Source organism: Magnolia sinica, chromosome 18 (assembly GCF_029962835.1).
Source record: "Magnolia sinica isolate HGM2019 chromosome 18, MsV1, whole genome shotgun sequence".
In the NCBI taxonomy this organism is placed as follows: domain Eukaryota; kingdom Viridiplantae; phylum Streptophyta; class Magnoliopsida; order Magnoliales; family Magnoliaceae; genus Magnolia; species Magnolia sinica.
The window spans coordinates 19,721,824-19,745,209 of record NC_080590.1 but is presented as its reverse complement, the minus strand read 5'-3'; the positions used below and the strand labels follow the sequence as shown (position 1 = coordinate 19,745,209).

Genomic DNA, 23,386 nt, shown 5'->3' with positions numbered 1-23,386 from the left:
CAGTCGTGCCCATATTATGTCAATAGTAAATAGGAATTCAGTTTCCACTACCCTGATCACATTGGCTTGATAGGTCTATTTCATATCTGCGATTTGCTTTTTCAGACTTTGCAGCTCGATTCTCCACGATTCTTCGTTGTCAGCAATGGCTTCGATCGGAGCTCGGCTTCGCCTCCTCCGATTTATCTCATGACGCGGATCAGACGTAGGTAACGGTATAATCCCAGAAATGTGAGATGGGACTGGTTCAGTGGGGTCACATTGTTGGCCCGGTTGAGATGCCTGTGCACAGGAGAGCCGAGGAGGGTTCGTATATGGTTGGACAAAACTCGACTGTCCTTCCCCTCGATTGGTTCCTTGAATGTGTTGTGGCTGCATTTGCTTTAGCATCTGCTTCACGTAACCTAGGTCAGCCCTCATATCGCCGACCTCCCTTTCGAAGGCGTTTCGTCAACCATTCCTTCCACGAGTTTAATGACCGCGCCTACTGGAACCCGACGTGGCCTAACGTTGCAGGGAGTCGTGACGGCTCTCCTGTTGGTCAGACTGTTCCATATGTTGTGAGGCATGATCAGGCGCGGGCAGGGTCGTGATCAGAATAGCTACCAGAGGGGATCGATCCTTCTTTTTTCCTTTCACCATTGCTGAATTTAAGATGTTCATTGGTAGAACCTGAACGACTTAAAGACGTCGGTTCCCACAGACGGCGTCAAACTGTTAATACAATTTTTCGGCAGACCCTTTGCAGTAGACCTCCCTGGACCTGCACAGGTGTTAAAGAGATACAAAGGAGGCCCTGGCTAGTGCAGGGGACTCTCTAATGCCTAAGTCAGGATCGAGGTCTTGTGAGTAAGGTAAGATCTCTAGAAAAGAGACACCAGTCGAGTATTAGGGTTTTTCATTTACGTAGCTTAAACGACGGGAGATACCTCTATATTTATAGGAGAGATAGAATACCATCGCAGGAGGATTCTTTCCTGATATCTTGGCTGTAATCCGAGATTTCTACAAGACAATCGGTTTTCAAGATTATCGGGATTCGATATTATCCTTTAAAGATCTCGGGAGAGATTTTTTAGGACGTTAGGAGATTCTCTGAATCTTTAGGTCGATCTTAGGTCGGATCTCAAGGCGGGTCTTGAGTCAGGAATGAGTGATACCGACCTGATCGACAAATCAGCATTCACTATCTTCATAGGCTGGTTAGGCGCATCATCGACCTATGATCGCACTTTGGCCTTGCGACGACCGTCCAGTAGCTGATCTATACTCGATCTATGATCGAGCTATAGCCGATCTATGGTTGATCTGTAATTGACCTATGGCCAATCTATGGTCGATCCGTAATCGACCAATGGCCGACCTATGAGTTAGGTCGGCATATAGCCACTTGAGAGGGCTCCTAGGTAAGCTCTTTGAGTGTCCTTAAAGTTGCATCATCCTCCTTGGAGGTTGCTTTGTTTCTGGACGTAGAGGCCTTATCGGGCTCAGGATTCAGTGGGCCCGCATTAGTTCAGTAGAGGTTGTCCATTCCATAAGCCGATTTATGGACTTATAGATTTTTTCCCAACACTATTTATAAAATTAATAGTAATTACGGAATACAAATTCAATTCAAATATTAAGAACTAAATCTATTTAAAATTAATTAAATGAGATTAAGATTATTTATGGAATTGTTGAGAATTATAGAATTTGGTATTTAGCTTTTAATATAAACTTTAGCATATAGGTTAAATAATTATTTAAGTTAGAATTTTAATATTATAATTTTTTATATTATTTCAAAATTTTAAAAACTAATTAGTTATATCAATATATAAAATATAAAAAGAAAAATCATAAATTCAGAGCTCAAATAAAATTTTCAAAAAGGTCAAGAAATTTAGCATAAATTTTCACACTATTATGAAACACGTCCTGTACCCTTAAAAAATTCAAATTACTGTTGGTTACAATAAACAGTCTTTTATTTTTTTTTACAATTTTAAAGGATAATTTTTATCGGCATTAAATTCATGCACCTTGTATAGATTCAGCATTGTAACGTATAAATTAGATTTATTAAATCATTTTATTGCTGATTTTAGAATTGTTCATATCATTCATGCTTCTCTATTGTTTATTGAATTTTTTTTAGAGAGAGAAAGAAAGAATTAAAGTATATTTGTATCAGCAAGTAGGGCGATCGTGTCCCTTGAGTGAAAGACCATAAAGCTAGCAAGTAAGGTAATTGTGTCTTTTGGTTGAGAGATCCTAAAGCAAGCAAGTAGGACAATTGTATCCCCTTGGGTGAAAAATCCTAGAACCTGTTGGTTTATTCGGAGTCTCCTTTGTGTATGGCGTATGAGTCATACATCAGAAGTACAACTGGAGCAGTAGTTTAACCAGCTAACATATAAATTGGTCTCTCACCACGAGGTACCAGTGTGTGGGTATTAATGCAACGTGGCCATACACTGAGTACGGTGTTGTAATTAATCTTGGATGTTTATTTAATTAATTATGTTGAATCATCAAATAGTATCGCATGCATATTGTTTTTACATTCATTTTACTCAATGTTAGCGTAAGTTCTGTTGTTATGTTTATTCCAAATATATTATTTACTTAAACACATAAGAAATTTAGAACTTTAGATTTGTGTCTAAGATGATCCTACTGAGTCGTTGTACTCACATTAAATTTAAACTATATAGGTGCCAAGTTGGAATATTTTAAGTAGGCGGGCCTTTATTATTAGTAACATTAGATTTAGTTTGAAATTTCAATATTAATGTAATAAGTTAAGTTACGTAATTTAATTAGTTATTTTAGTTATGGATATATGGACAATGTTGCTTAATTAAGTTTAGAAATTAGTAGTTGTCCTCATTCATTTTATATGTATATAGCCTTGTGGGATTGAGTATTTACTTGTGCATTAATAATAATATATAAATTGTAACTCACGTGCTTGGAATTTGAGTATTGAGTAGCCCTACTCGAGTACCCAAATTTTGAGGCGTGACATTGCATGAAGGGGTTTGGTTTTCTACGATAGATTTTTTCATAGTCAAAAGTTGAATTAAATGCAAGTACTTGTCCATGATATGTGGTGAATCGTCGATACAAACTATGAATCACTAATAGTAACCGTGGGTCGCCGATACCCATAGTGTGTATATCGGCAATGCACAATCTATCTCGACAATCCAAGGCACAAAATACAAAGTATGATGACTATATATATATATATTTAAAAGGATGGTTAGAAGGGTACCAAATAAAAGACATTCGCACTGATTCACATCGAGAGGTACAGTCAGCCAGGTCCACGATAGTCCATGATAATTGCTCCCTCCATGAAACTATTTCAAGCTCTTCCTAATCATAATGGGCAAGTAAACTCGCATAAGGCCTTGTCCATTGTTCAAGAAATCTTCGGACATTTCTACTAATTCAGTCGAAAATAGTGCTACTGACCGGTTTCTTGGAGCACAAATCTGATTTTATAAAGACGGCCTTCCAGTTCTACAAGCCAACCATCTCTTCTGATTTGACGTCTCCATCTGTGTATGACCATAGCGAGCTATCGGACAGTGTCGTCCATCATGGTAATCTATGCAGCGGGCATTTATGATGGCTTAGACACGGTTAATGTCTTCTTGTTGTTGTCTAAGTTGTTCTAAAAAAAAACTTGATGAGCATGAAGTCATTGTGTTAACAAAATATTAAATTGTCAGTCCTCTCGAAATTCTTGAAGAATGACTTGAACCAATTGTAAAATGGCCACTAATTCCCGCGCATGACCGTATGTATTCTCATAGGGATGGAGTTCTTGGAGATGTGCAGCCATCTCTCCATCCCCTTGTGCAAGACTCATATTCAACAAATCTAACTGAAAAGTAAAAATGACGAAGGTAATGGCACGGCAAGCAACATCAGAAGTCGTAGCAAAAGAGATTACTTTCTGCAACAAGATTAGTAAGCTAAAATGATGTGATTAAAAAGGGTTGATGGTTAGAAAGTATATAATGCAAGCGAATAATGGACATTTAATGTGGATCGCTAATACACACCGTGGATCACCGATAATCAATACAGATCGGTATCTATCAGTGATCATCATTGTCTAGCCTTTTAAAAAAATGAATAAACACTCACTTTACATATGGGACCATCATGCTCTCAACCATTCATACAAACACTAAATCTTATTCGATTTCACAAACTCTAACTATCCGTACAAAGTAAAGAAAACAAAATAGAAACAACTTTAAATGGTATAGAACCACCACACCATCGGGATAGTATGATGTCTGTTTGTACAAATACCAACCATCAAAGAAACTATCTCTTGGTGTGATCTACTTTAAAAGAAAAAAAAAATGTCAAAGAAAGCCAAGTGACCTCTTTGAGCAAGGGCCTCACATTTTGAACCAATCACACATCGTGGCCTATTAGATTGTCATCGAGAGATTTGACTTTTCATTGTTGGCCCCAATTATGAAAATAAACCAAGAAAAAAAGAAAAAAGAAAAGACAAAATGGCATTTTCAATTCAAGGGACCTACCTATTGAACCCACACATGAGCCCCGACATGGGTACTGGATAATATTATAGCAAATTCAAGCCATCCACATGAAAAGAGTTTTCATTTTAGGCGTGGACAAAATTTGAGGGCGGAACTCGTTCCAAGTAGACCACAACAGCGGGAACCGTCTGAAATTAACATGACACTCCTGTAGTTGTGAGTTATAGGCAACATTTATAAAAATAAAAAAAATAAAAAAATAAAAAATAATCCTACCGTGGTTCCACGGCTGTCAGATTAAAGTAAATGTATCAGATCAGCCGGGTGGACCCACTTCCGCAACACGCTACCAGCGCACGAGGGGACAATCAGCTGAGGGGTATTTTTGTCATTTAAAAATGTAAAAAGTGCTCGTTAAAATAATAATAACTTCAGATTTTGATGTCAGCAATGTTATGACATCGTAATTGAAGATTATTTTAATTAATAATCCTCTTGGATTGGGTGGGATACATACAGATGTATTGCAACAAAATACTTCGAGACTGTAGCCGTTGGATCAGGGTCATCCTTAATGATCTAACATGGCCTCATAGTTAATAGAAAGATGTAAAAGAAGTCTAAGATTGAAATATTTACAATTTTGATTAATCAAAGCAGACAATCCATATTCAAAGAAAAAGGGTCAAATGATCAAAGTGTTAAGATATTCAAAATTATACCATTTAGTTTTGGATATCCACCATCCAAGATGAGGCCCATCATATAAACGGCTTTGATCATTGAAAGATGACACAAGATACAAGGGTAAAGTGCCGACGTATCCTAACAACAATACACAGGATGTATTCTACTGAAATGCTAAAATAGAAATAAGTACGGTTAAAATATTTCACCTTTTGAGATAAAAATAGCAGAAAAACGATTCTATTTGAATTCCACTTACAAATGATTGGTGTTCTTCTATAGTTTATATAAAGATAATTACTACTATTCGTACATCAAGCTTCCCATAGTGGGCCTCTTTTTTCCACCAACTTGTCACACGTGTAGAAAATCAGAACCGTTCAAACGGTCAGTTCACGATGAAAATCATTTCCTTAAAAAACGAAAAACGATTAAATCATCATGTAGGCCACACAATATAAATCAATGGAAGGCCAATGATCTGAACCCAACTTCCAGCTTGGCCCACCTCGTAAATATTTTACTTGATTTTATTGCTGTGCAATACCCATAATGCCACTGACCTTTTGCACGGCTCGGATGCATTGAGCATTTGACGCGGTAGGGAAAAACAGGTGCAGTATGGTATGGTGATAGTAATAAGGGTTGTACCTGATCGTTTATTTTTTATTGATTAACTAAAAGAAGTAGAGAGAAAATATCTGGATTTTTTTATTAATGGGATATATTTAGCTCCTCTTTCCAAAGTTGCTTTTGAAAGATGATGATTCGATGGAGCGAAAGCTGCAGCTGTTTCAAAATGTCTTACATGCAAATTTAATCCCACTTGTTTCACAAGTAGGCCATTATTTAATCCGAGGCCCACGTGGTTTCCCTTTCGCTCGCTTTCTTATCTTGTCTGCACTAGAAAAGTGGATGTCAAGTTGCCATCACGCCCGTTCATGTGGTGGCTGGTGGTCTTTGATGATCTGGAGGGTTCATCTCGTTTTGGTAGTTACACGGGTTGTCCGTCTCTTCACATGGGTTCGCTGGGAAGGGTCAACGGTCCACATTCGACTGACCAAAAGTGGCCAATCTACAAGGGATGTATGAAGGTCCGGATGTTGTAGCCCATTACCCCCATCTTCAGTGGTCACGTAGCCAAACTCGTCTCATCATGGGAAAATAAGACTAGATTCTCTAAAACACATCAGTCCGGTGGGTCCTGTGTGTTGTATGTTTGACATCCATTCCGTCTATCAGTTGCATCTCTCGTTGTTAACCCCAGAGAACAAAAATCAGCCCAATCCCCAATTCTGGTGGGCCACACTATAGGGGGAATTTGGGAGTGACGCCAACCATAAGTCTGTGTGGGGCTCACCGTGGTGTGTATATTTCATCTAACCGGTTCATCAGCTGCATCTCACCAGAAAGAACAGACACTCCAAAAATCGACCTGACCCAGAAATCAGGTTGGCCAGGTTGCTGGAACTTAGGTTCTCGGCGGGCCCATTGTGTGGCCCATATGAATTTTGGATCGTGCTGATTTTCTGGATGTACGGTGAACAAGAAATGGCTCACCTGATGGACGGAATGGATGTCATACGTAGGACACTGTAAGCGCTGCAGTGAACGCAGTGTTTTACCAGCCGCATACAACAGGTGTTCCTTGTAATTGGACCACACGCATAGTTGTAAACAAGGTCAGCTAGAATATAAGTGGATGTATTGAAAAAGATACATCGGGCTCTAGCGGTTGGATCTGAGTTCTTTTAAATGATCCAAAGTAAACCTAAGGTTGAGTAGACCGTACAGTTCCAAAGCCAAAAGGTCAAATAATCAAAGAGTTGTAATTATTCCAATCACAGAGTTGTATAACGCCAGCACCATGGAAGTGTATTCTAAAGTAATGAAGACCAATGATCGAGTGAATGACATTAAAACCAGACCAATCAATGCAAGAGGCTATTTCCATGGTTAGATCACGACCTGATGGTGGTGACAGTTGGGTCGGTCCTATCAACGGGCAGTGGGGTCCACACCTACACAAAAGTCGTAACAAAATGTTCTATGTATGCCAAGGAGAAGGAGCATGTCCTTGTCATTCTACAAGGAAGAATAAAAAGAACCTCTTTTGTACTGGCTTTTCCATCTCTTTGATGGATGGTACAGTCCTTATCCTATCATTGGCAACTAGTCCGATCCAGCGGTGTCCACTGAAATTTTTGTGGCTGTAAGTCGTAAATCGAATTTCTTCTTTGTTGGGACCATGTTAATTAGTTGCAAATGAAAGATTTGTGGACAGGTCAGATCGGTTACAAATGAAAGATTCGTGGACAGTTCAAATCGGTTGCAAATGAAAGATTTGTGGGGTTGATACATTTGCTAACATTTATGGCTACTATATTTTCTTTCTTAACCACCAATCTGTTGGGTAACAATTGAAGCGCTGTATCAATGGTTTAGATCACCCAACTGTTGGCCCCATGTTTGCAAGGCATGGGTGAACCAGGCAAACGAACGGCCAGGGTTCCCTCAGCATTTTGCCTATAATCTCAAGCTGCTGGTGAGCCATGCTATCGATAGGTAAGACCATATTATAACCAGGCTAAAAAGTAATGATGTTCCACTAATCAGTGCCACCCCACCATCCAAATAAATAAATAAATAAATAAAAGGTGGGGCAGCATATAGCACGGGTTCAGATGTCCTGCACATGTGACACATTGGAAGAAGAAACACTGTATGCTGAGTTAGCATACACGCAACTGTAGGTGATCAGTTGTCCCTCTTTCAACCTATTGCTTGCTTCTCCGAAAAACATGAGAATAAAAGCAAACCATTGGGAAGAATGACCACTAGGCTATGCAAAGTCCCTAACCCTTGTCAAGAATCATAAGGGCAGAGCATTATAATTAGGCAATCTTAACATAAGAGGAAATTACCCAGTCACAAATCTCACACAGCAACATGGGCAGAAAATTAGAAAGAAATTAAAAATACAGACACACACACACACACACACACACACTCTGCAACAACTGATGACGAGCTTCAACAGCGTGACTACAAAGTGCACAAGCCCCCATGCTTCTATACATGCTTCAGAGAAGGCCCCTCCGCCGTTTGTAGTCGCCAACTGTTAGAGTCAGTGCATGCCGCCTCCCATCATTCTCTGGCACCCGGAAACCTATGGCTGCCTCTATCTTCTGTTTCCGTGCCATGAAACCCAAATGCGCCCCCTGCGGACCCCCAAACTTCTGCAACCCCGCCAATGATATTGGCAGCTCAAAGTCATGCAATGTGTTGGACTCTGTCCCTTGGTCGACAGGAGCACTGGTGTCCACCAACTTCCCCGCACCAGCAGCTGCCTCCAGAGCAGCCACAGTCGCAGCCTCTCCAGCCCCCACTGCAATTCCAGAGCCAGGGCCTGTTGTGGCTCCGTCGTCCCCATTGGCTGCTCCACCAGGCTTCGACACATAGTAGTTCCTAGATCTGGTCCATCTCCTCGAGAAAGGGTCGTATCCTGCCTCTCCGGCTTTCAGGCTCGTGTTCACCGGCTTCAACTCCGATGCATTCTTGAAGTTTTCAGCTCGGTTCTTCCTGTTCATCTCGGCCAGCCTCACGGCCTTAGCATCCTTCTCCTTTACCTGGCGGGACATGGCTTCTAGCTCCTGCAGCCTGGCCCGGATCCTCTCCACCTCCACATCATCCCGCCGGCTCTCTGCCACCTCCATCTCCTTCCTCAGGCGGTTCTTCTCGGCTGCCACATTCAACGGCCTCGATGAGGCTGATTTCTTCTCCTGCAACATCTGCTTCACAGTGGCTGCTGAGTAGACAAAAGCATTGGTCTTCTGTATGGCCGCCTTCTTGTCCATGATATCCTGCAGACTGGGCATCCGTGCACCAGAGCGCTCTATCTCCCTGAACCACTCTTTAAACTCTGTCTCTGTAGGGGCCGAGTCGGAGACCCTGGCCATCTGCCACCTGGCGGCCGAGCTCTCATTGGCCCAAATGCAGTTCAAGTACTTGTGGGTGGTCCGGCCCTCCAGCTTATACTGTCGGTCTGGATCCGACGCATCTACATTCCGGACCATACAGAGCCTATAGATGCTCACCTTATCCCTAGACATCCCGATCCCGACTCTCACAAAGCAGCCAATGATCAGCTCTTCAAAGAAGGGTTCCATGAACCACTTTGCCAGCTTCGACCTCCGGATTGTGATGTCTTTGATATCCTCATAAGTCAGCTTCTCCTCTTCAGACCTCAGCGCTTCATCATCGCTCTCTGGCATCCCTCCACCAGATGCAGACTCCTCATCGCTGCTATCGCTCCTGCTACTCTCACTTCTGCTCGAGTCACTGATCATGCTTGCTGCAGTCATGGACTTCCGCCTGACAGGTGAAGATTCCCTGCCACCAGCTCCAGCAGATGCAACCCTCAGTCTACGTTGACCCTCCGAACCCTGCTGTTTCAACCGCTTCGCACGCAGCTCGTTCAGCGCATCCTTTGCGGCTGTTTTGTTAAACTTGTTAGTGGATGAGCGCCCGCGGGCTGGCAGTGGAGGGGGGGACTCTTTCCTCGGTCGTGTCTTCTTCTCACTTTGAGATGACGCCCTTACCTTTTTCTTCAACTGAGAATCATTTTTCTTGTCGGCCCGCTCTGATAGTATCATCTCCCGATCAAGCTCGGACATCTTTGCAAGTGCTTCCCTGTCTGCATCGTCTTTGTAAAGGTCGCTCCCAATAGAGGATGCGCTATCTGAATCATCACCGCTGCCACCCCCATTATCATCATCGTCATCTCCATGGCTACCCATATCATCATCGTTTTCCATGGGATCAAGCCTCTTCTTCAGAGGGACCTGGGATCCAGAAGGTTTTCGGGCTTTATAACCTGGGTCATCTGAGTCGTAGTCCTTTGAATCACTCCCATAATCGGAATATGAACCTTCCCGTCGCCTTCTTGACTGAGGACGAGAGGGTTGTTTCCTCCCAGATGTGCCAGTTCTCCCAGCAGCTTCCAGGAGCAAGTTTTCCAAATCTGCCATGATCTTCTCTCTCTTTCTACACCAGGAACAGTGATTGTCTCTTGAATGACCTGCAACATTATCATTAACCAAGTTCAGTAGAGATCAAACAACAGAAATCAAGTAGCTCAAATGGAAAAGGAAAAAAAAAAAACACTATGTTAGGAGAATTAGGTACTTGCAAAAAGCTTGTATCAAATATGAAAGACTGGAAAATATGCATGCCCTCCACACACTCAGAAACGGCACACACTGCACAAGGCCCTTTAAGAAAGTGACAATTTTGCCTTAAATCCTTCATTTCTTGGATAAAGTACATTTCATAACAAAAGGAAACAGAAAAATGAAATCAGTGAAGAAAACTAGTGACGAACATGAGCTTGAGCCTCTATAAAGTACATTTCATAACAAAAGGAAACAGAAAAATGAAATCAGTGAAGAAAACTAGTGACGAACGTGAGCTTGACCCTTAGAGGCTCGTTCATGAAGTTCAGCCCTTCTACTCCTTCATGTGGTGATCCAGACCATTGATCTAGCAGGTCCTATCATAAAATGGCCCACATGCAAACTTTAGTGCTGATTAGAGATCATAGTCGTCCATGCATGTGTTGAAGTTTTGGACAGGTATTTCTCATTCCCCTTTGTATGGACAGTGAGGAATCTGATCAGTGAAAATATTTTCAATGTGGCCCATTGATGCAGGACAATTAACCGCTTGCTCTAAAAGCTCGAACTGTTAAAGTATAGCGAATTAATCCCTTTATTTCATAGCTTAGGCCCCACATTGCATGGGTTAGGATCTCTGCCGAACTCCCCTTGTGGGCTCCAAATCACATGGGTACCGCCTTACATAGGCCGCCCACCCCGAGTGTGTCTCCGCATCCCACAGGCTACCCCACTCGAGCCTGGTGTGAAATGCGCATTAATCACCCCCAGTGAGGAGTCCCACCCCGATTGTGTCCCAGCATCCCACAGGCTACCCTACTCGAGCCCGGTGTGAAAATGCCCGAGTATAACCCATCTACAGTGTACCTTCTAGATGAAGGTCTAGAACATCACATGGTGGGGCAGAAGGGACCTGGCATTACTCAAATTAACGCAATTGTTGAAGGGATTTGAAATCAGTCCTACTTGGTGACTAGCCTAGTTTGACAAAGACATGTCATATGCAGGAGCCTGGCCAGCTTTCATTTTTTTAAAGAACGCAGCAAGATTTTATTGAGAAAAGGAGAAAACAACTCAAGCAGGGTGCAACCTGCACCTGCATACGACACCAAAAAGACTAAAACCACAGGTCATTGATTAAATGAATTATTTAATCAGAAGCAAGGAAGAAAACTAAGCATAAGACAAAGAAGGATACAGGCCTGCAGAAAAAAAAAAAAAAAAAAAGCCGCAGCCTACGGGTGCAAAAGAAAGCTATGAATTCAATCAAAGAACTGCCATTCTGCCAGAACATCACTACTAGGCAACGCTTTGGAAGCCCATTCACCCATACTAGCCTTGATGCGATTGAACAGACCCATGACTGAAATTTGCTCATCCTTGAAGTTCCTCTCTTTCCATACTTCCAAGCAGAGAGCTAGAGGAAGGATTCCCCGCATAATCCTCATGCTACCCGAAAGCGACCCGCTGTCCCAGCTAAAGAATACCTCTCCAAGGGTGGTGCACCTCATCGTCCATTGGATTCTGAATTGCCTAACGAAGTTGCCCCAATAGATCGTTGCAACATTACAGTGGATAAATAGACGATGAACAGATTCCTCGTCGCATTTACAGATAACGCATCCATTCGGCCTTTGAAAACCCCTGCTTTTGAAGACGATGGATTGTGACAATCTTATCCTTAAATGTTGTCCATATGAAAGCAGCCACTCAAACGAGGGACTTTTTCTTTGAAGACTGGGGTGGGGGGATGCATTCTAAGGCTGTCGCAATTCAAATAAAGATTTGACTAAAAAATTGCCTGAAGCATTCCATTTCTTCTTCAGATGGTCGATGGCAATAAGATCACTGGATGAAGGAACTGGAGAAGATGTTGAAAGCCCCCAACTTCGTCATCTTTCAGATTACATCTAAAAATCAAAATTCACACCTAACTGCCTCCTATATGGTCCACAACCTAGTTAACCATGGCATCTCGATTTTTCAAAACATGATAGAAACTGGACAAACATCAGCAAAATCTATCACCCAACCAAATGCCCACCTCGCCACAAGATGTGGATAAATCACCCACTCCAAGATGCCTTTCAACACTCTGGAATTTGATTGCCTGTTTAACAATCTGAGGTCCAACCATTGTTTGGAGAACCATACTTTTCGCTGATGACTCTTCTCCAGAGTGCATCCTTCTTCAACCCAAGCCTCCGCCAAGAAAATCCACCTCCATGGAGTCATAAGCCATTTTCTCATGAAATGGGATACGAAATCTAGGAAGGATTTTTTTCTTTCAAGTGTACCATAACTCTGCAAGCGAGATTCAGAATGATCTCCCCAGGACACCTGTCATTGTTGGCAGATGGGTAGTTGATATACGAAAACACTCCAGCTTTACGTCTACTCAACCTTATCTTGATAGGTGGGGATGAGCTGGCTGGTACTGCTACTTCACCGCACAAGCTGCCCATGTGGGATCTGCCAGACCTCAAACAACTATTCCAAACCTGCTGACTGGACCAGTTAGACCCAAGTCATCTTCTTCTCCGATCAGCTGCCTACCATTTCCGGCAGTCAGCAAGGTGTCCCGTATCGGTATCGGTTGGCGTAACGGTGCCCTCCGAAACCGATACGGATACGGGGGCGTAACGGCTCATAACGGCGCAAATTTTTTTTTCCAAAAAAATATGAAAAAATATAAATTAAATCCGGAATATTTTAAGCATTCCAAATATGCATTCATTTATAAATTGGAACATGTTTATGGTGGTGTAACGGTCCACTCTTTGGTGAGAAGTTGTATCGGACTGTCTAATTAATTTTTTAACCAGGTAACTTGAATTTAACTACAAAATTCATATATTTAATTTTTTAAATATGTAATTTATATACTTAACAACTTGATATCATTTCACCCAATAGTTCTTTAAAAAAATGAAATTAAATTCAGGTAGATGGCGTTGCCAATTTGGGGCTGACTTGGAGGACCAATCTATTCTCCAAATCAGCCTCAAATTCATGTCATTTATTGTCATTATCCCACTTATAAATTGGTGGACATTTATTGGATAGTGAATCATATAAAATAAAAAATAAATCAAAAGGCCCTATTTTAAAAAATAAAAGTTCACAAATTAACAATTAAAACTATTTAAATAATTTGATTTTGGCATTGTGAGTTAGCAATTGCAATCCATAATTTAATTGTCAAATTTTAAGTTAATATATGTCTTGTGTACAATTTTTTAAGGCTTGAATTAAGAGAGACTCGGATGTAAAGTGCAGCACACGTGTCAAAATTTTTTTGGGCCTCACCCGTGATGAATGTGTTATATCCATATTGTCCATCCATTTTGCCAAATAATTTTAGGGCATGAGCCCAAAAATGAGGCACATCCAAAGCTCAGATGGATTGCACCATAAAAAACTTGTTATTTCCTAACTTCATGCAAGCATTTCCTACAAAATTTGTTATTTGAGCTGCACTTGTGCTCGTCAATGTACACATTAACAATAATGGTGGCTGTAACAGCCAGCCTTATGGCCTTTACGATGTGGATCGTAATAACCTGTAAAGGCCCCATATCAGACTGTTATGGGCCTGTATTGGCAAATTACAGGCCATATCTTTCAGAACTGGCATGACATCCCTATAACACAAAATGGATCCCACTGCTACCATTATTTAACGGCCATTGTACAACTATTTTGTAATACCAGAGTGCTTGTGACTTTCTAAATGCAGAAAATTTCAAACCATCAAGAGCCACAGTTGAGAAGGAAAGGAGATAATTGACTTCAATTATTTTCTCTTTCTTAATCAAATTAACATATAGTAAAGAGTTGAAATATAGACAAGGTAAAGGAACTGAGTAAAAAAATACAACCAAGAAGAAAAGGACATTATCTTAATTGAGATAAATAGCTCCAAAAAGTTTGCCAATCTGTCTTACTAAAACTTGCTTCTAGAATAAATTGAAATTTGGAACAACAGTGCATAATTGAAAAGTTAAATGGCATATGAATCAGTTGATGAACATATTATTTGAATTCATGTTGGAAGTTATGGCACAAGTTTGAAGCCAGCTGCCAACCTAATGCAACCAAAGGATAAGTGTTCAACGAGATTGTAAGATCGAAGAAAATGATAGACAAATGGAGAAGAAAATGATAGACAAATGGAGGAAATGCACTGTGGTACCTACTTATAATAATCAAGGAGACATACAGAGCTGCACTAACTACTGTAGGATTAACTTATGACCATACTATGGAACTTTGGGAAAGAGTGATTGAGCAAAAACCATGGCATGAGAGGAATGTATCAAAAATCAGTTTGGTTTCACGATAAGGAGGTCTATCGCTGGAGCTATTTTCCTAATTAGACAATTGATGGAGAAATATAGAGAGAGAATGATCTCTCATGGTCTTTATTGACTGAGTGAAAGCTTATGATAGGAACCCTAGAGGGTTAATTTGATGAATGATGGGAAATGAGTTTTAAGAGGATATATTGACATGATTAATGATATGTATGAAGAAGCAACAAAAATGTGAAGACCACTAGTGTAGAGATAAGTGAGTTCCCAATTACTATAGGCTTGCACCAAGGATCGGCATTGAGCCGATACCTTTTTCCTAATGGTTACGGATGAGTTGATGAGGGATTTGCAAGAAGAGATCCAATGCTCTATGTTGTTTCTAAATGGCATAATTTTGATTGACAAGATGAGGGAGCGCATAAACGCAAAACTAGATTTATGGACAGGTGCTTTAGAATCTAAAGGATTTTAAATTAACCAGACTAAAAAAATTATAAGGAATGTAATTTCAGTAACAATAGGAGTTAGAACGAGGAATTAGTTAAGATTGTTGACCAAGAAGTTTTCCAAAATGACCACTTTCAATATCTTGGGTCAATAATACATGAGAGTGGACAGATTGAAAATGATGTTGCTCATAGAACTCAAGTGGGTTGGAAGAAATGGAGATGTGCCTCTATAGTTTTATGTGATTGTCATGGATCACTCAAACTGAAAGGGAAATTTTATAGGATAGCCATAAGAATAGACATGCTATATGGGATGTTTGGCAGTTAAGGAACATTCATAGAATGAGTGTGGTTGAAATGACTCTGAGGATGTTGGGATAGATGAGCGGCAAGACAAGGATAGAATTAGAAATGAAAACAATCGCAGGAACTTAAGAGTAGCACCAATAGGTAATAAGATGAGGGAAAGTGAACTAAGATGGTTCGGCCATGTGCAACAAATACCACGAACTGCATCAGTTAGAACATAAGAGTGAGTTGGTACAAGCTGAAAGCTCTAAAGGCAAGGGAAGGCCCAAAAGGACATGGGTGGAGGTAGTAAGAAAAGACTTGACGATCTATGGTCTAACCGAGGTCATGGCCCTAGATAGAGTGGAATTGCGGAAAGGGATTCATATAGTTGATCCCAACTAGTCTGGATATGGCTTAGATGATGATGATAATGGATTGGTTGATGAACACATAAAAGGAAAGTGCCTCTAACAACTATCACAATATTGGATTATAAAATGGGATTAAATATCTTCATGGAACCATTCATGTGACAAAATTAAAGTTCCCACATGCCAAAACCATTTTATGCATTGACTATTTCTATGGAAATCATATGTACTATTACTATGGAAATCATTGTGAAAAATATCGCTGAGATTTTCAAAATCTCATGATATTTTCACACACAAAAAAAAAAAAAAAATCATTAAAAAAATATCATTTTGAGAATATCACAAGACTTTCAAAATCTAAACAGCTAAATTTTTTGCAATTTTATCACGAAACTATTGCAATTTTAACACGTGAAATATTTAGAAGTTCAAATCATTCATGTATACCTATATATTTAAATTTTTATAATTATTTATTAGTTTATAATAAACAATTCTTAATATTTTATTTTCAGCAAGATTTTTCCAATAATATCGTGAGAGAAAATTGTTAGAGGAAAGGGATTCATGTAGCAAAACCCATTCAATTGGCATAAGGCTTAGATGATGATGAATGTGAGAAAAATGTCAATCTGAAAAATCTCCAGAGAAATCCCTGGCTGAGAAATTGTCAAGAATGAGATCTGTCACTATGATAGACATTAGCAATAGACTTTCAATTCTCATGAAAAAACTAACCCTCCAGCAGAATATACAAAGTAATGAAGCCAATCTTCTCAAAAGGAAGGTCTAATCATGGATCATAGTTGCATGAAATGGAAGGAGGAGTGGATTTGGGTGTGGGAACAACTGGTGGCTTTTTTCATAGATAATGGTTAGCATGTATTAGTTAAAAAGAAGGTACAATTACAATCCATCAAGACAATGTGTAAGAGTCCCCTATACGAAGAATCGGCAATACAATTGGCCTGTCCGGGCACTTGTATTAAAAGAAATAGTCATGGCTCTGATCCACAAATTTAAGGGATTTAGGATGAAAGCTAGCTTCCATGGTGGTGTGCATTTCCTTGATGTTCATGTGATTGTTGAAGAAAAGTCCCCTACCATGACTAGTGTATCACCTACCCAACTCACAAAAATATCCACCCGAACCACAATGGCTAGACGCTCTGCCTGGTTTGAGTCGCCAACTGATGGTTGCAACTTGCAAAGGAACAGAAGCGCTAAGGAGGCATATGTAAAATCATACTAACTAATTCAACACATGATCTAATTCACCAATAGATAGCAACTATTAAATAATCGAATTCACAGAAATTTAATAAATTGAGACTCAAGAAGAGGTGGTCCCAATTCCAACCAGTTTGGCCACAAGTTATAGTCCACCCAGCAGATAACTTCCAACCTATTAAGTGCATGCGACATCCAACCCTTCCAAAAGGTTGGTCCTAACATGAGGATTTCCCTAGTGGAAGAATCAGCCCCGTCTACTCATCAGGTGGACCACACAGAAAATTTTCAAGATATTGACAAATAGCAAAATACAATTTGGTCCAGTCTACGAATGGATGTGGCTGATTTTTCAAAAGGTAATCCTCATGATGAGGCCAACCTATCGGACAGGTTGGATGCTGCACGCACTATGGAGCCCGGAGTGAAAAGCAAAGACTCCCCCACATCAAATGACGATTTTACCCTTTCTCATTGCACGCCTGCACATGGGTTACAGGGGGATTCTTACAAATCCGCATCCCCATCAAACGTCCATAAATCTCACCTTTTGTAGATATTTGGAGAATCTACAACTCTGTTTTATATTTATTTATTTTTTATATTTCTACAGTTAGGGCATTACAGAGGCATATCTATAGAACTGACTCCCTAATGAGTTGCCGATTAAAATCTGCAGCTATCTCCATTGCCCTTTAAGTCAACCTGTTTGAACAGCACGACTTCATTGATGGCTTGAAGAAGGGGGCAAGACTTCACCACCATGTTTTAGGTGGCAGTGACCCATCCACCCTTCAGGCAGCAAATGTCAATCCAGATCATCCAAACATGGAACCCATCGTGGCTATTACAAATTCAGTGAGTAAAATCTAGCGCTTAAGATCGACCTATCGATGTGATTTTCGGGCTACCATCCAAAAACGGTGCTCGCGATTTAAGTGAAGGTTTCCACGCATCTAAGTCATTCAAAAGAAGAATTAGAAGAAGAAGAGGAACAAGATTCATACCGTGTCAGACTCCGGCGTAGATGTCAGATCGTTGCCGGATTGCCAACGGAGGAGATGCCATAGTAGGGAATGGAAGAAGAGAAGAAACCAAGAGCAACCCTAACTCCTCAGTCCACTCCTTTTTCGAATGGATTTTGGTCGAATACATCCCGACCTATTATAATAGAACCGCGCTAGGTACCGCGCGCGCCGAGAGTCTACGTCGGTAGAACTTTGATGAGATCCACCCCGTCCATCAAGTAGGCTGCATCACGTTCGCCTTCGAACCATAAAATCATTACCATGCAGAAGTCAGGTAGCGCAAACGCACTGGCTACTCCCCCTGCCACCAGCCCGATGGCTGAAGGTCGGTGCTCTTTGGGCCCCACCATGATGTATGTGTTTCATCCATTCCATTCATCCATTTTTACAGATGATTTTAGTGCTAGATCCCAAAAATGAGAGGGATGTAAATCTCATGTGGACCGCACCACAGTAAAACAGTAGTGATTGGATATCCACCATTAAAATCCTCCTAAGGCCAACTGTACTGTTTATTTGACATCCAATCCGTTGATTAGGTCATACAGACCCGGATGAAGGGAATAAACAAAGATCAGCTTGATCCAAAACTTTTATGGCCTCCAAAAAGATGTTAACGGTCTACATTTATTCAACACTGTTTCATGTAACCAGGCGATCCACCCTATAAATCTAGGGATGTGAAGCTGGTAATTCATCAATGCACCAACTCCATTTAAACAGATGTGGGTCCAATTTTCATACAAGAAATCAGGTTGAATTAGGGGCCGACATTTGGGGTTCGGACTCCTCAACAAACTAATAACCACTTAATAAATAAATTTAATGATAAGATCAGCTCGAGTGGACCACACCTTTGTTTAAGGGAAACAGTGGTGATTGAACATCCACCGTTAAAAACTTTTTGGGGCCATCTAAGTTTTACATCAAGCTGATATTTGTGTTTCACATTCATTCAGGTAGGTCTGTGTGACCTGACCAACAGGTTGGATGGTAAATAAACATTACAGTGGGCCCTGGGAAGGTTTCAACGGTAGGTGTCATTATCTCCCCTGTTTCTTGTGGTGTGGTCCACTTTCATGCACTGAAATAATCTGGCAAAACGGATGGAAGGCGTGGATATAAAACACATACAACAAGGTGGGCCCCACAGTGCTACGTGGTGTTGAGGTCACCACTCAATCCGCTTCCCATGTTGGACATGGACTAAAAACGAACCTCAAATCCAACGTCCAAAATTCTTTACTGCATCCAACAACAGCTACACTGTAATTCGAGCCTTCAAAATGCCAGCACCCTTGATCATCCCTCATCCATCTCCATCTTATCCACATGACATCACCCATCATCATCACATACCCATCGTCATCCCATCCATACAAAGACCCAAAAACCCCACACTCCTCTCCTTCTTTTCTCCTCTCACCAACAATCAAACCCAATCCTCTACAACATCCACACATGCCAACTTCCAAACCCTGCTTCATCGACCACCAACCTCACATGACTATGCCCATGTCGTTGAATCATGCATGTGCATACATATGGCTAGACAGATTCATGCCCATGCATTCAAGACAGGCTTCCACGGACATGAGTTCTTGGAAACAAAGCTGTTGCAAATGTATGGTAGGTGTGGGTGCATTGAAAGTGCATCCCTTCTGTTTGAGAAAATGCCCTTTAGAAACATATACTCTTGGGCAGGTGCTCTGACCGTATTTTCAGACCATGGGTTGTTTGAGGAAGCGCTTCTACTGTTCAAACACATGCAGGTTGAAGGGACTGATTTTGAATTCTTCATTTTCCCTGTGGTTTTTAAGGCTTGTAGTGGTTTGGGTGATTTGGGTTTGGGGAGACAGTTACATGGATTTGTAATAAAGAGGCAGTTCGTTTCAAATGTATACGTGTGTAATGCTCTGATCGACATGTATGGGAAATGTGGGTGTTTGTCTGGTGCAAAAATGGTTTTTGAAAAGATGCCAGAAAGAGATTATGTTTCATGGAATTCTATTGTTACTGGGTGTGCAGTTAATGGGATGGTTTTTGAGGCATTGGAATTTTTAGAGAAGATGCAGTCTTTGGGTAATTTGATGCCTAATCTTGTGTCGTGGAGTGCAGCGATTGGTGGGTTTGCACAAAATGGGTATGACGAGGAAGCCATTGAGCTTTTCCATGGAATGCTGGCAGCTGGCATTAAGCCGAACGCTCGGACATTGGCTAGTGTATTGCCAGCTTGTGCAAGACTACAAGCTCTAAGCATGGGCAAGGAAATTCATGGCTATATAACGAGGCAAGAGTATATGTCCAATGCTTTTGTCATTAATGGATTGCTTGATATTTATCGGAGGTGTGGTGATATGGGCAATGCATTGATGATCTTTTTGAAGTTTTCAATTAGAAATAGGGTGTCTTTCAATACTATGATTGTTGGGTATGGTGAGAACGGCGAGGTGAGTAAGGCTAAGGAACTGTTTGATCAGATGGAGCTGGTTGGGATTGATAAGGATACGATTTCGTGGAATTCGATGATTTCTGGGTATGTGGATAACGGGCAGTTTGATGAAGCCCTGAAGATGTTTAGAGATATGCAGATGGAGCAAGGGGTGGAAGCTGATACTTATACCTTGGGGAGTGCTCTTACTGCTTGTGCAGACAAGGCTGCTCTCAGGCAAGGGAAGGAGATACATTCGTATGCAATTGCTAGAGGACTTCAGTTGAATGCATTTGTGGGCGGTGCTCTTGTTGAGATGTATTCCAGATGCCGTGATCTACCGTCTGCTCAGATGGCTTTTGATGGAATAATGGAAAGGGATTCAGCAGCATGGAATGCATTGATTTCTGGCTATGCATGCTGTAATCACATGGAGCACATTGACAAGCTTCTTGATAAGATGAAATCAGATGGTTTGGAACCGAATATCTACACATGGAACGGAATTATAACGGGCCACATAGAGAATGGGTACACTGAATTGGCTCTGCAGCTGTTCTCTGAAATGCAATCTGCAAATTTGAAGCCTGACATATATACTGTAGGCATGGTTCTACATGCATGCTCGAGCTTGGCAACAATAGAACGGGGGAAACAACTTCATGCACATTCAATCAGACATGGGTATGAGATGTATGTCCATATCGGGGCAACCCTCGTGGATATGTATTCTAAATGTGGAAGCATCGAACATGCACGCATAGCATTTGACAGGATATCTCACCATAATTTAGTTTCAAGAAACACCATGCTTGCAGGATATGCCATGCATGGACGCGGGAAAGAAGGCGTTGCACTATTCCATCAAATGCTGGTAGATGGAATTAGACCAGATTCTGTTACTTTCCTATCCGTTTTATCGTTGTGTGCCCACTTAGGATCGGTTGAAGAAGGTCAAGAGTACTTTGATCTGATGGCAAATTATGATGTTAAACCTACCCTCAAACACTACACATGTTTGGTCGATCTGTTGAGCCGTGCAGGCTGTCTGAGTGAAGCATACGAACTCATCAAGAAAATGCCGGTGATGCCTGATGCCGTAGTGTGGGGTTCTTTGCTTAGTGGCTGTGTTATTCATGGGAACGTTGGGTTGGGAGAAATTGCAGCAAATAGACTCATTGAATTGGATTCTAGCAATACAGGGAATTTCGTTTTGCTGGCAAACTTATATGCTTCTACGGAGAGATGGGATGATTTTTCTAAAACAAGGCAGCTAATGAAAGACAGGGGAATGCAAAAGAGCCCAGGTTGCAGTTGGATTGAGGATAAAGATCAAATTCATGTATTTCTTGCCAGTGATAGATCCCATGAACAAACAGATGAAATCTACGCAGTGTTGGAGAGCTTGGCCTTGAATATGACAAATGAAGTCTATCCATTTGGGATACATTTGAGTAGGGTCTGCAGCTGAGGGTGGACCTGCATGTCTACAGGCCTGGTTGAGCTGAAAAAGGCGTTGATGGCTCCTCGTTGCAATGACCATCACTCGTGCCATGATTAAGTGATTGCTACTGATCGGCGGCTCTCGTTGCCTTGAAAGGGTAGAAAATGTGTGAATGGTAAAAGGGCCTTCTACAAGTATGCCTTGGATGTGGACAACGATCATCATCATCATCATCTAAGCTTAATATCCAAATTAATGGGGGCAGCTCCATGAATCCTGTTCCCCCATCCGCTCTATCAAGGACCATTTCTCAGTTAACCATAATTCATGGTATCCTTTCCTACCATCTCCACCCACTTCCCTCTCAAATGGCTATGGCATACATATGTGCGTTGCTGCCATCATCTTTTCTACACCAGGTTTTGCTAGCCCACACACTTTTAAACACCGCATGCATGCTACCTGGCTGGCATGTTGTACATCTGAACATTGCATAAGGTGGCCCCAACCATGAAGATGAATATATGAAAAAAGAAAATAAATCAGGATGGTCCAATCATCAAGTGGACTGCCCATGCAGGGATAAAATGGACAGTTTGAAAGACTTGCCAAAGTCCATATTCAAAACATGCGTGTGGCCCATTTAATGAGTAAACAAGTCCAATTATTTTGTATGGCCATCATCCCAGTGCGAGCCACCTAATGCACCTCCGGGACACTAGCGAGGTTGGCAAGGATGCTTGCATGAAACGGTGTGTGTGCAGAGAGGCGTTTGTGGGCCTAGCAAATCATCTTAAGATGTTACTAGCTGTTTAGTTTGCATGTATAAATATGACGAACTGAATCTCATTGGCCATACATGAAAGGGTTTTGATGGATGTTTGTCAGTGATTGTGTGTGCTTGCAATCGTGAGCCGAACTCACATGTGTGGATGAACTGAGTTTACAGTAACAACAAGACCATCAAAGAAATGTTCAAATGAAGAACAGTGGCAACAAGATCTTCCCGGCTAAAAAGAGTCAGGTGCTTCTTTATCCAATCATAGTCCTAGTTTACAGTTTTTTTTTTTTTTTTTCCACATGGTATGGAACTTCCTTCTGCACTGGTAACATTCTTCAAATCACAGAGGACTCGGATTCAACATATTGTTCACAGACGTTTGCAGATCATGTGTTGTGTACAGGCCAGCCCACCAACTTGCCAAAGTACACACCAAGATGCAGATCATGTGCTGTGCACAGGCCAGCCCACCAACATGCCAAAGTACACACCAAGATGGCATACACGTGCAGGATCCAAGCTGTCCATTGTGTGGCTTAGATGCCCAGGCCCAAAAAACCAGACCAGTCCAGACATCAGGTGGGCCCCAGTTTACAAAACAAATGGATGGCCAAAACAAGTTTTATTGCCACTCTTGCTCCATAAACTGGTCCAACTGATTAGA

At 41.3% G+C, this 23,386-nt stretch overlaps 2 protein-coding genes across 2 annotated transcripts; one reads left to right on the top strand and one right to left on the bottom strand.

The window, feature by feature from the left end:
- Nucleotides 1-8,012: 8,012 nt before the first annotated feature.
- Nucleotides 8,013-18,270, bottom strand: LOC131232610 (protein RTF1 homolog). Its single transcript, XM_058228962.1, has 2 exons — nucleotides 18,046-18,270; nucleotides 8,013-10,284 (listed from the first exon to the last, which is right to left on the bottom strand). The coding sequence occupies exon 2, from the start codon at nucleotides 10,232-10,234 to the stop codon at nucleotides 8,288-8,290; it is 1,947 nt and encodes a 648-aa protein (XP_058084945.1). The 5' UTR covers nucleotides 10,235-10,284; nucleotides 18,046-18,270; the 3' UTR covers nucleotides 8,013-8,287.
- A 1,024-nt stretch (nucleotides 18,271-19,294) lies between these two features.
- On the top strand, nucleotides 19,295-22,829 carry LOC131232486 (pentatricopeptide repeat-containing protein At2g13600-like). The gene has a single exon (XM_058228749.1). It carries the CDS (start codon nucleotides 19,353-19,355, stop codon nucleotides 21,966-21,968), a length of 2,616 nt encoding a protein of 871 aa, XP_058084732.1. The 5' UTR covers nucleotides 19,295-19,352; the 3' UTR covers nucleotides 21,969-22,829.
- The last annotated feature ends 557 nt before the right edge of the window (nucleotides 22,830-23,386 follow it).